This window comes from Balaenoptera ricei, chromosome 1 (genome assembly GCF_028023285.1).
Source record: "Balaenoptera ricei isolate mBalRic1 chromosome 1, mBalRic1.hap2, whole genome shotgun sequence".
In the NCBI taxonomy this organism is placed as follows: Eukaryota; Metazoa; Chordata; class Mammalia; order Artiodactyla; family Balaenopteridae; genus Balaenoptera; species Balaenoptera ricei.
Genome location: NC_082639.1, coordinates 172,540,367 through 172,553,522, shown reverse-complemented (window position 1 = coordinate 172,553,522; position 13,156 = coordinate 172,540,367). Strand labels below are relative to the sequence as shown.

Genomic DNA, 13,156 nt, shown 5'->3' with positions numbered 1-13,156 from the left:
TTTCCTTATCTTCTAGGGTAATCATGCTTTCGAAAATGAGACATTTTTTATCTCGATATGTGCATAAAAGTGTCATTTGTGTCATTTGGTTTACTATACTTTTGTATCTAAAGACTTTAATCTGATATTTGAGTAATTTGCTTCGAATTTACATTTTTGTTTTAAAAAATGTTTTTGTAGTAAACTAAAGGGATTAAAATAGTTAATCTGGAGGGGGCGCCTACTCTGAATGATAGAACAGAAAGCGGTGTTGGATTGTACTTACCCAAAAGGCCAGAGCTATCACTCACGCGATTCAGCCTATCTGATGACTGTGATGTGCTTGAGGCGGGTGTAAGCTCATAGCTCCCTCTCAGAGTGCTCACCAGAGAAAATGTTAGAGCACCCAGTGGCTTGACATTGTCTAGAGCTTCTCTGGTCGTTTGCCTCAAGCTACTGATCTCAGCCTTCTGGGGCTGGCTGGGCAGGGCCTAAGGTGGCTGGAGCTCCCAGGCTGGTCACCTTCAGAATGTCAAACAATGAATTTCCTAGATCATCTGCTATGGTGTAGGGAAAGTTGAGAAACACCCCAATAGGACAGGCATGTCAGTAATGTCACTCTTACCCCTGGTGGTTGGGTGCACGTATATGGTCTAATACTGAAAATAAAGGTAAAAAAGTCCTGCCAGGTGATGTTCTGTCAGCATTTCTCAAGGAGGAGCAGTGGTTTGTTTATACGTGTGTTTGTTTATTCACACTTCACACATATCCTCCCCAGAATGCCTCACTCTGCCTGCCTGGGGTGAGTCACCAGTTGGAGTGGGCCCATCTCCTCAGGTGAAATGGCGTGGAGAGACTGGCAGTGAGTGCTGCCCTGTGAAGTGGGGCTTTGGCTGTCCCATCCTTGCTCTTACCAGAGGCTCAGCCTTCAGACGCCCTCAGGGGAAGAGGGAAAGGGAGGAGGGGGCACCGCAGGCCCAGGCGAACAAGGCTGATGCGCTCTTGGTAGTTACCCAGGGCCGGTTCTTTGCTGTGTTACCCTGGTTCATTTGAAAAAAAAAAATTTTTTTTTTTTTTGATTAATGAAAACTGGAAGAACTCTAGGAAATTTGAGGTATTATACCTTCCCAAAGTTAAACGTCAAGATGTAGAACTAGTGTGTTATTTTGTTGATAGAGCTGACAATGCTGTGTTTCAGTGAAGGAGTTAATTAAAATGAAACGGTTAGTGTGTCAATGTAATGAAAAAATATAAGGTAGCCATTTTAACATCAGGAAGTAAAGACAATTATAAGACTGTTCTCTTTGTTTTTCCAATCTATTATATAGTACCTTCCCCCACCCATTGAAGTGAACTGACCGTATGATTCATTTATTAAACAAATACTGAGTTCCAGCTGTGTCAGGTACTGTAGTGGCAGGAGGTAAAGCAGGGAGCACATAGGTAAAACCCCTTCCACCCTGGCTGGTGGGCGGGGCAGAGAAGGAAGGGAAGAGGGAAACAAAAACAGGATAAGTGAAATATAGATTGTGTTCAATGTTGATAAGTACTAAGGAGACAAAACAAAACAGTGACGTAAGCTGTCGAGTGGTGGGGGTGGTGAACGAAGTCGGCTGGTTCTTTGAACGACTGGAGCCCCGGGAAGACCTCGAGTCAAAGACCTGAAGGAAATGAGGGAACAAAGTCTAAGGGAAGACAGCCTCATCCAGAGAACAGCCCGCACAAGGTCCCTGCAGGGGAGAGAGCCTGTGTGGTCAGGGAACGGCAGAAAGCGGGCCAGTGGCTGGAATGAGACAGCTCAGGGGGAAGGTATCAATTGAACAAAATGGGGCCAGAAAAGTACTGGCGCCAGATCTACAACCTTGTAGGCCATTGTAAGCACTTTGGCTTTTACTCGGGGTGAGACGAGAACCCACTGGAGAGTTTTAAGTACAGAAGTGACATGGTATGATTTAACATTTAACAACTGACTGCTTTTTGAGTGTAGATGGTAGGAGGCCAATTAGGAGATTGCTGCAATAATCCAGGTGACAGATGATGGCTTAGACCAGGGCAGTGGCAGTGGAGTGGTGGTATTAAGACTCTGGCAATAGCCCAGAGAACTTCCTGTTGGATTTAATGTGAGGTGTGATTAAAGGAGAAGAATCAAGAATGTCTCCAATGTTTTTGGCCTGAGGATCTGGAAGAATAAGGTTGCCATTTATTGAAATGGGAAGACTGCCAGAGGAGTAGATGTGAGTGTGTGAGTGGGAGCTGGGTGAGTGGGGGGGTAGTTTCAGGAAGGAGAAGGGTGCACTGAAAGTATAAGCAAAAAGTTTAGACATGGACTGAGTTGTCTGTTAGCCCTCCAAGAAGACACGTCAAGTAGACGGTAGATCTATGCATCTGAGATTCAGGGAGATAAAAATGTTGGCTATAAATGTGTGTGTAGATAGTATTTAAAGCCATAGAGCTGGGACTTCCCTGATGGCACAGTGGTTAAGAATCTGTCCGCCAATGCAGGGGACACGGGTTCGAGCCCTGGTCTGGGAAGATCCCACATGCCGCGGAGCAACTAAGCCTGTGCGCCACAACTATTGAAGCCCGTGCCCCTAGAGCCCGTGAGGCACAACAAGAGAAGCCCCCGCTTGCTGCAACTAGAGAAAGCCTGCACACAGCAACGAAGACCCAATGCAGCCAAAAATAAATAAATTTATTTTTTTAAAAAAAACAGCCATAGGGCCAAATGAGGAGTAGATGAGTCCAAGAGCTGAGCCCTGGTGTACTCCAGTATTGAAAGGTCAGGGAGATTATACAGTATGTTAATTACATTATATACTTGGGAACAATCCTTGATAAACTAGATTTGGGCTTTTAAAGAAAAAACTAGAGGTTCTCCTACGAATTAAACTGAGGTAAAAAACATGTTGTGGGGAATACTAGACCCTCTGAAATATCACTTACAAAACATCCCGGTCTAGGTACTTGGTGTGAAGTTGGCAATGCTCCCAAGATTTTGGTAAATAAAAATAAGTAGATTCCACACAGTTCAGTATTGAGCCCCCTCTATATTGACAGACACTGTGATTACAAAAATGAATTTTGCATAGCATATCCTGAAACGTCCATTAGGTGGCAGAAAAGCATTCACTAAATCGACTGTAAGCCAGCTTCTCTCTCTCTCTCTCTCTCTCTCTCTCTCTCTCTCTCTCTCTCTCTCTCTCTGTCTGTCTGTCTCTCTCCCCACCCCTCCTCCTCCTCCCCCATCTCTCTTGCCCACTCTGCTCCTTTTGAACCCTCTGATTTTAAAGATGCACAACACTATTTTGAAAAGCAGAAACTACTGTTTTCTTCAGAAAGCCAACAGATATCACTAGTCTGTAATATAACAGGGGTGAGACAGGCGAATGGGGGCTTGGGGTACTTCATTTGGTTCAGAAATGTATGAGTTGGGAGATGGTCTGGAAAGGAGTAAATTGACTATAATGAGACTGTTAGGCCTTATTCTTAAAGTTTTGATGCGTAAGCTTTTCAGCTGGGGGCAAAGCAGGGAGGCCTCAGAAAGCAGAAAGCAAAAAAAATCCTCCTGTAAAAAAATAAACAAGACTTCTTAGCCCAGGCTTGGCTATTGGAAGTTTCTGCAGTACACCGCATGACTAAATCACAAGTCTGTTCAATTCAAATTTATTTATTTATTTTTGGCTGCATTGGGTCTTCGTTGCTGCGCACCGGCTTTCTCCAGTTGCGGCGAGCAGGGGCTACTCTTTGCTGCGGTGCGCGGGCTTCTCATTGCGGTGGCTTCTCTTGTTGCAGAGCATGGGCTCTAACCGTGCGGGCTCAGTAGCTGTGCCTCATGGGCTCTAGAACGCAGGCTCAGTAGTTGTGGCGCACGGGCTTAGTTGCTCCGCAGCATGTGGGATCTTCCCGGACCAGGGCTTGAACCTGTGTCCCCTGCCTTGGCAGGCAGATTCTTAACCACTGCACCACCAGGGAAATCCCACAAGTCTGTTCAATTTAGAAGTCACATTTCTTCCTGCTCTCCTTCGGGCGCTGGTCCCCAAACTGGCCTGCCCATTGCAATCACCAGGGCAGCCTCAAAAATAATTGAGGCCCATGTCCCACCCCAGTAGACTGTGGGTCTCCGGTGTGTCCTGGCCTTGGAATTTTAAAAAAGGACTCCCAGATAATCCTAACATGAAGACAAGTTTGAGGGCCACTGGGTTTATTTAATGCTGCACGTGTAAACATAACTCACCTTCCCACAACTCAAATTCGTTCCGCCCTGTAAGACACACGCAAGAGAACCTTTCCACGTCAGCACAAAGGCTAGTTGTATTCATTTATCATCTACCGAACAAATTCTAACACCAAAGTTTGCACTACTTTCAAAACCAAACAAAGCCAATTAAAGCAATGAAAGAAAAAGCAGAGGAATAATGGTGAGTTGTTTTTTGAAAATGTTTTTATTTTCTTCTGATTGTTATAGAGCATGTTTTATTTCTCATGGCATTGAAAATATTTACTTTTGCAATACTGTTATACTCGGCATATTTTAAACACCAAGTTAAGATCTTTTTTTTTTTTTTTGCTGTTCTTTGGCATCAGAAACTAAGTAGTAACAAATCTTCCTACTTCTCACCAAGGTTCTTTTGTGATACACTGCCACTAAGTCAGTCAGGAAAAACCATGTATATATCCTTTAAGACTCCTCAGGGGACCCTGGGCTGAGAAGGCCTCACATCACCTTGCTTTGGATAACAAATTTAACCCTTGACAGGCTTTTTGTAACTCTGACCTTTAACAATGGCATTGTACAAATAAGATTTGGTGACTGATTCATACATACGTAAACATATGTATGTATGAATATATATTTATATGTATATTCAATCTTGTTTTTATTGCCCATAAAACTTTTAAAAAGTCAGTCTGCTGGTCTTCATTTTGATAGATGGCTGATAATTGATTCACTCATATGTATTATGATTACTGACTTATTTGGAATTATTTCTAATATTTTATCGGTGTTTTCATTAATCATGCTTTTCCTTTGCTCTCTTTCTCCCCTTTTTCCTGCCTTCTGTTGGATTGTTTATTTCCTTTTTTTTATTCTTCTACTGGTTTTGAAGCCATACATTCTAATTCCATTATTTTGCTAGTCACCTTTAAATTGTCAGCATGCATACTAATCCTCTCCAACCTATTCCAAAACAATACTTTAAAGAGGTCAACCCCTCATATTCTTGTTATTGTTATCTAATACTTAATACTTCTTGTTTTTATACTGTGCCCTACCAAAGTAGTGTTTTTAAGAGTCACTATTAAGAGTTTCACTTTGTTTACTTGTTCATTTACATTTGTTTCTTGCATCTCACTCTTCTGCGTTCACTTTCCTTCTATTTGACACAGAATCATATTATTCATCGTTCAGTGAAGATGCAGGAATGCTTAACTCAGTTTTTATAGGTCATAAAATGTCATTATTTTACTCTCAAAAATTGTTTAGCTGGATATTGAATTCTTTATGACAATAATCAACTGTCTTCTGGGCTCAGTTGTTGCTGATTTGAAGTCAGCCTTTAGCCTATTCTGCCTTATCTATTATAAACTTTAAGATTTTCTATAATTTCTATGATCTAGGTTTGATTTTATTTTTTTATCCCTCTAGTATTCTTCATGTTTCTCATATTTGAAGATTTGTGTCTTTCTTCAAATATGGAAAATTCATAGCCATTACCTCTTCAGACATCACCTCCCCCATTATTTCTATTCACATCTTCTGGAACTCCCATTAAAAGTATATTGAACTTTCTCATCTATTCTTAGCTCATAACTTTTCTTTCATGTTAACAGAATATATATATATATATATATGTACATATATATATCTTTATGCTGTTTATGAGAGATTTCCTCAGATTTCTTTACTATGTTTAATCTACAGCCAACCTATCCTATGTTCCCATATATTTCATTTCTGGAATTTCTGTTTGGTTCCTTTTCAAATCAACCTGTTCCTTTTGGGTACTATAATGTTTTGCTTCCTTTATCTCTTTGAATATATTAACCATGTTCATTTTTAAAGTTTCATGTTGTTCTATTATTCCTCATTCTTGGATGAGGACTCTCCCATTTTTTTCATTTCATTTGCTGAACCCTCCTCAGGATGGTTGGTTTCGTCATGTGATTTGTAAGTTTTTGCAGTGAGCACATCTTTGGCCAGGGTTATTTTTAGTGGAGGTCCAGCGTTCCCTGTCCTGTTGAAGCCTCCCTCCAGGGTGATTTTGCGTTTGCATCTGAGAGTTCTGTGAGCTGCACTGCCTTCAGGTTACTCAGCTTCGCTTCAGGTCCTTATAGGTCCTTATACCGTATGAGGGCTATGAATTTGGGCCACGTGCCAGTATGGGGTCCTGGTCTCGGGCTCCAGTTTTTTTCAGGTGACTATTTCTACCCAAGTTGCCAGGAGATGACAAATTATTTTGCCACTTTTGCAGGCCAACAGGTAGTTTTACTCGTCCATATTTTGTAGATAAGATAGTACTTTATTATCTTAGTTTTATGCAGGTAGCTTTACTTCAGCTCCCCACACTCATGAGATTTGTGATTTAGACTCTCTCCTCTCTGCGCCAGTATTAAAACTCTAGCCCCAAGGCCTATATCTGGTTCTGAAACCCCAGGAACTATCTCAGCTTCAGCTCACCCGTATGATTTTGAGTTTCCTCTCTTTTCCTGACACCTGGGTTAGCTTTCTTCCTTTCTTCCTTTTCTTCTCTTTTCCCCCTCCTTCTTCCCTCCCTCACTCCCTTCCTTCCCCTTCCTCTCTCTGACTCTCTTTCTTACTTCCTTAGTGCATCCTGTTTTAATATTTTGTTTGTTTCATTTTATCCTGCGTTTCTGTGTGTTTGGAACAGGAAGAAAAATTCTTCCACATCAGCTCAGCCTGCCATATTTACTGACATAATCTTAAAATATATTAAATATTAAGACAAGAGTGTACTTACTACATTAGAACAGTGCCTGATATATATACATCATTAAGTAAGTGATAAGTACTTGGCAATAGCTAGCTTTTATTAAATACTTACTGTTTGCTAAGAATTGTTCTGAGTCCTTTATGTGTCTTCACTCATTTACTCCTTAATTTTACAAGGTCGGTACTATATTCACACACATTTTCAAATTATATTATTCTTATTTTATAGATGAAGAAACCAAGATGCTGGAATATTAAGTAACAGGATTTTGAACCTAGGCAGTCTGGCTCCAAGCTCGTCAGCTTTATTAAGATTTAACTTAAATAAAATTAAGGCTAGATTTTGATTCGTTTTGACAAATGTATACACAGTCGAGTAACCACTACTACAATCATACTATCTATTAGAACAATTCTATCACCCCAGAAAGTTCCCTTTGCCCGTTTGTCGTTAATCTCCTCCCACAGCCTCTCACCCCTAGCAAACACCGATCTGTTTTCTACCACTGTAATTTTGCCTTTTCTAAAATTTCACATGCTTCTTTTACTTAGCATAATGCTTTTGAGATTCCTTCAGGGTATTGCAAATATTAGTTGTCCGTTACTTTTAATTGCTGAGCAGTATTCTGTTGAATAGATATACCACATTTTGTTTATCTTTTACCAGTTAATGGATATTTGGATTGTTTTCAGTTTGGAGCTCTTACAAATACAGCTGCTATGAATGTTCACATACAAAGCCTTTAGATGGATATACATCTTCATTTCTCTTGGGAAAATATCTGGACATGGAATTACAAGATTATATGGTAAGTATATGTTTGACTTCTAAGAAACTGCCAAACTGTTTTCCAAAGTGGCCATACTAGTTGCAGTCCCACTGGCAAGCAATCTATGAGAGTTCTAGTTGCTTCACTTACCCCTCAACATTTAGTATTGTTAGTCTTTTTAATTTTCTCCTAGTGACTATGTTGTGATATCGCATATGGTTTCTATTTGCATTTCTCTAATGACTAATGACATTGAGCACTTCTCCTAAGTTTATTTGGCATCTGTAAATTTTTGGGAAAGTGTCTATTCAAATTCTTTGCCCTTATTTTAATTGAGTTGTTTATATTTTATAAATTGCAGTTATGTTTTATATATTCTGAAAATAAGTCCCTTATCAGACATATACTTGGCAAATATTTTCACCTGTCTGTGCAAAGCCTGTACTCTTTACCACTACTTATAATGCTCCTCAGTATTTATCAGAATGATTGAGGAATTTCCACAGGCAGCTTTTGCAATTAATAAGGGATAAAGGAACCCTGTTGACAATTTTGTTTGAAGACCCAAAGTTCACATTTTCACTACTAATTGAATCGTTTCTGTTTTGGTACAGAACTGAACTGTCCTCTCTTGGATTTGAAGAACTGATGAGATCACAGCTGCGATTACCTCTGAACTCTCTGTCTTTACAATCCATTGAAAATAATTAGACACGTCTCTGCTATATAAACACTGTCCTGGGCAAATTGTCTTAAGGCGTCCTGTTTTTCATTTACCAGTTTTTTTCCTTATGGAAAAAGACAGTTTCCAGCAGTTAGAACTAGAGAAGGGTAGACCTTCCAAGAGGAGGACTCCCAGAAGAGTTATCCATTTTGTTGATGGTGACATCATGGAAGAATATAGCACAGAAGAAGAGGAAGAAAAAGAGGAACAGAGAACAAATTCAACACTTGATCCTGTAAGCTTAGAATATCATTATTAGTGAACATGGGGGCTGAGTGAATGAGAGATTAAGGCAGATGAGATTTGTGGAAAACACAGTTTTAAGCTAATTCCTTGCTCTCCTTGGTTTGCTTTCTACAGCCAAGTACAATCAACGTATAATTTTGATAATCTTAGGTTTCTCATCTATGAGAGGAAATGGAACCTATTACGAAGCATTTTGAAACTTCTACACTGCAGACTCTTCAGTCACCACTCCTGTTATTAATTTACGCTGATTTGGTTTCTCTTTTTTTTTCAGTCTAAACTTTCATGGGGGTCCTACCTATGGTTTTGGGCAGGGCGAATAGCAAGGACCTCATTTTCTAGTAAGTACTGCTAAGGTTATTTTTTTCTGCCTTAAATATAGACTTACAGACCCTCAGAGTTAGATGGGACTTCCAGTGGTTTAATCCACTCCATGGTATTCTGAAGAACTGGTCGCTTCCATATCTACGCTTGAACATTCCCGAAGGCATAGAACCTCACATCTTCAGGCAGACCCTGCCATCTTTTCTCAACTCATTTTAGTAAATTCTATCTTCTATTCTATCTTCTTTTAAAGTTCTTCCCAGTGATCCTAGTTGTCTTTTTAAAGGCCAGACAACACCAGTCCAGATTCCTCTTTCATAGAATTTCAAATATTTGAAGACAATAGTCAGTCCTCCCTGAGGTGACTCTTCACCTGAATAAACTTCCAAGTTTTTTCTTTTTTCAACTATTGTTACCTGACACAGTTCCAAGTTCCCTTTTCATAATCACTCTATTATAAACAGAATTTTATTGATCCCTCCCAAGGGCATAATGAATGGCCTAAGTGGCTATTTACAAGAGACAAAATACTAAATCTTATTTTGTTTGACTTTCACCAATTTTCTAAAAATCACAATTGCCAACATCTAATTACTCATTTCCTTCTAACTTGCATATGCTTGTGTATGTGATGGGGGGAAACAACTTTAAGAATCTGAGAAAATATAAAATATAGCTCTTAGGAATTGATCTTCATTCATTCATTCAATAAACATTTATTGAGTGCTCATGTATGCTCAGCACTGAGCAGGACCCTGGGACACAAAGACGAATGACAGTCTTTGCTTTCAAGGGCCTTAACATTCAACAGGTAATATCGGCCAGTAAACACGCCTATGATGATAATTTGTTGTTACAACTTCCACGGCAGGAGGAGTGTAGGGACTACAGACTGGGATACTCAGGAATGGTGACGTACAGAGGAGACATCTTAAGAATGCTATGAAAGTATGTCTGGCCAAGGCCAGCTTGGGGACCATGAAAGTGACCAGGGGGTCTTTAAATCACATTAAAATTAATGATAAGGGAGATTTAGTCAGATGGTATGAGCCCTAAGTGCTTTTTTTTTTTTTTTTAACTTTATTTATTTATTTTTGGCTGTGTTGGGTCTTCGTTTCTGTGCGAGGGCTTTCTCTAGTTGTGGCGAGTGGGGGCCACTCTTAATCACGGTGCGCGGGCCTCTCACTGTCGCAGCCTCTCGTTGCGGAGCACAGGCTCCAGACGCGCAGGCTCAGTAGTTGTGGCTCACGGGCCCAGTTGCTCCGCAGCATGTGGGATCTTCCCAGACCAGGGCTCGAACCCGTGTCCCCTGCATTGGCAGGCAGACTCTCAACCACTGCGCCACCAGGGAAGCCCCCTAAGTGCTTTTTGATCAAGGTGGAAGGTTTGTAATTTGGAAGTTACCTTAGAGACCCAGGTGAATACTGACCTTACCTCAACCAAAATATGTTGGCAGAAGAAATGCTGCCTTCCAGAGACTTCTATGCTTTAGTTAGGGCAAGACTGTTTGAAGAGGTGAAATGTTTTGGAGGGAGGGAGCCTTAGAGATTAGATCAGGTAAAAGAAGCAAAACTCAGTACAGCAATATGAGAGTGTGAACGAGAACAGGGACTACAGTGATTTCTATGTTGGGCTTTGACTTCAGATGACGGGCAGGACACACAGGGAATCAATCTGCCTTCAGGGTTCCAAATGGAACTGTAGCCTGAAAGAGCTTCTGCCTGGGGCTTCCAGATTGTAGTGAAGGCATAGATACGCTAACAGTCTGATCTTTACACAGAGACTTTGGTTAGAGCTGGAACCCAGACGACACTGGTAATTAATTTTTTCCATGTAAGATTCTAGTAGGTCACAAACAGGAAAATTTCCTGAGATTTATTCTAATGTTTTAGAAACTTCTCTTATGCACATGTACTAGGCACTGTGGCAAACAAACAGATTACAGAGCTAGAGTATTTTTGAAAGGATAAAGCACATTAAAAAAAAAGAGAGAACATCATTTTGATGCACTGTATGAGCAGTTTCTTCAGAAGTGGAATGAATCACGGGAATCAGAAAGTCCTATAACGGGGGGAGGCACATCAGAAGTCCTATACTTTTACAGGAGAACACCTCTAGGAGAGACATTTTTGGAAACCCCTCATTATTCATGCTAAACCTTTATCCCTAACTCTAACAATCCCTGAGGCTGCAGGCCACCTTGATACTGTGACTGAAGGCAGACAAGAAAGGCCTTAAACTGCTGCTAGGAAGGAGTTTGTTTTGATGCATGGAAGAATTTCTGACATGGGTCTCAGTAACATTGGATTTAATTTTGGGTATACTTTGCAACATACTCACAGCTGATGATCAGATGATACGCATGGGGATGGACAACATCTGTTCTGATTGCTCAGGACCTGTACCTGTTATTAAGTATTTTGAAAATCTCCCCTGATATATTCACCTGGAAAGGATAGTTTACATGTAATCCTATGTGAAGACAGAAGATTTAACAAATTCCCTTTGAGTCCTAGGACTTTTTGAGAGTCTGGAGCAATTGAAATCTTTTGTCAGCCTTGAAGTTAAGTATAGTAATAGACCATTTGAGGGCAAGTTGAAACTTTTGGCATCTCCACTGAGTCTAAGCTTTAATTATTAATTCAGTTTACCAAAGCGTTTTTCTTTCTTCTAGCATGTGAATTCCTTGGTGGAAGATTTGCTGTCTTCTTTGGTCTTAATCAACCCAAATACCAGTATGTGTTAAATGAGTACTATAGAACACAAAACAAGGTATGTGACCTCCTGATGGGGACACCAAGAGCCCTGAGATGGGAATGTTGGTTGTTCCTGATTTGGGCCCTTACAGAGGAGTATTTTCCCACCTGGTAATTCATGTAACTGCAGTTTCACTGAGCTCCCATGGTCGGACTGACTTCTTTTTCTAATGCCCCTCACCCCATGATGCTTATTCGTATTTGCCTCTCTTGTGTGAAGTTAGAAGGTCATGAGATAGTTCGTAGATGGTAGTCGAGTGTGAAGCCTGAGATCGCATAAAAGGGAAGCTTCTTATAAGGGTGTCTCTACAAGAGGGGGAGATCAGAGGTATTGGGTTTACTGTTAAACATTTCCTTATTCTTCTTTGTATCAGGAAAGTGACAAGGAAAGTGAAGGGAATGGATCAAAGGCCCAACCAGCCAATGTTCCCAATGAAAAGTGTCACCTGGAGGCTGGGGGCCGAGAGTATGGAACGAGACAACAGGACATTGCCGAGGGCATTCCTCAGTGGAGTATCTCATCCAGCGAGGGCCTGAAGGCAGATTCCAGCTCCTGATGGGCAGCGGGGCTATTGTTCCCCTGGATCTCTCTTCCTCAGTCATTGATTACCACGGCAACAGCACCACAGGTAGCACTTCTGAGCCAGATCTGATCTTAACCTCTTTGTGATTTATTCTCCAGCAGCCAGGAATTGTAAACAATCATAAGAACAATTGTGGATTCTTTCTCAATATAAATTTTGATTTATAAGCCCAGCAACCCAACTCCACCCCAGTAATATAAGTCCTGTCCGTCAGTTGTGGGCTACTAGTATTGACATTTGCACAGTAGTATAAATGCCTTAAGGAACTTGGGCATGGGAGTTTTAGGCTGAAACTCTTTGTCACATGGCGAGGGTATAGAAAAGGACCCTCTGTTCCTCAAAAGAAACTTTGGGTATTATGAAGTCTAAATCCTTTCAGGGTTTGACATAAGCCGTGTCCTTCCCAATAGCTATGTTGGCTTACTTGGGGCTGCTTTGCAATAAGCAAACATTGCTAATAACTCTGTTTCAACATAGCAGTCTTTGAGAGTTGGGTGCATTTCCCCCCAAACATGTCAAAAATAAATAAATAAACAATCTAAGCTCTAGAAAAAGTATTTGGAAAAAGTGAATGATTCTCTCGTGTTTACTTGTCAACAAATTTTCAAAAACTGTAAAGATCAAACATGGAAATCATACCTGGATAACACAGGTTGTGCTGGCCGAAGGTAGCTGTGATATAGAAAAACACAGGTTTTGCAGTAAAAAGACCTGAGTTCAAGTCTCAATTCTGCTTTTTACTAGTCGTGTGATTTTAAGTGTCTAAATTTCTGAGCCCCAGTCTCTTTCTTTGTAAAATAGGGGTGGCATTTATTTGTTTC

At 40.6% G+C, this 13,156-nt stretch overlaps 1 protein-coding gene across 1 annotated transcript; it reads left to right on the top strand.

Annotated features, from left to right (window-relative positions):
* Positions 1 to 8,492: 8,492 nt before the first annotated feature.
* On the top strand, positions 8,493 to 12,308 carry FAM177B (family with sequence similarity 177 member B). Its single transcript, XM_059935849.1, has 4 exons — positions 8,493 to 8,660; positions 8,946 to 9,012; positions 11,670 to 11,767; positions 12,126 to 12,308. Exons 1-4 carry the CDS (start codon positions 8,493 to 8,495, stop codon positions 12,306 to 12,308), a joined length of 516 nt encoding a protein of 171 aa, XP_059791832.1.
* Positions 12,309 to 13,156: the final 848 nt, after the last annotated feature.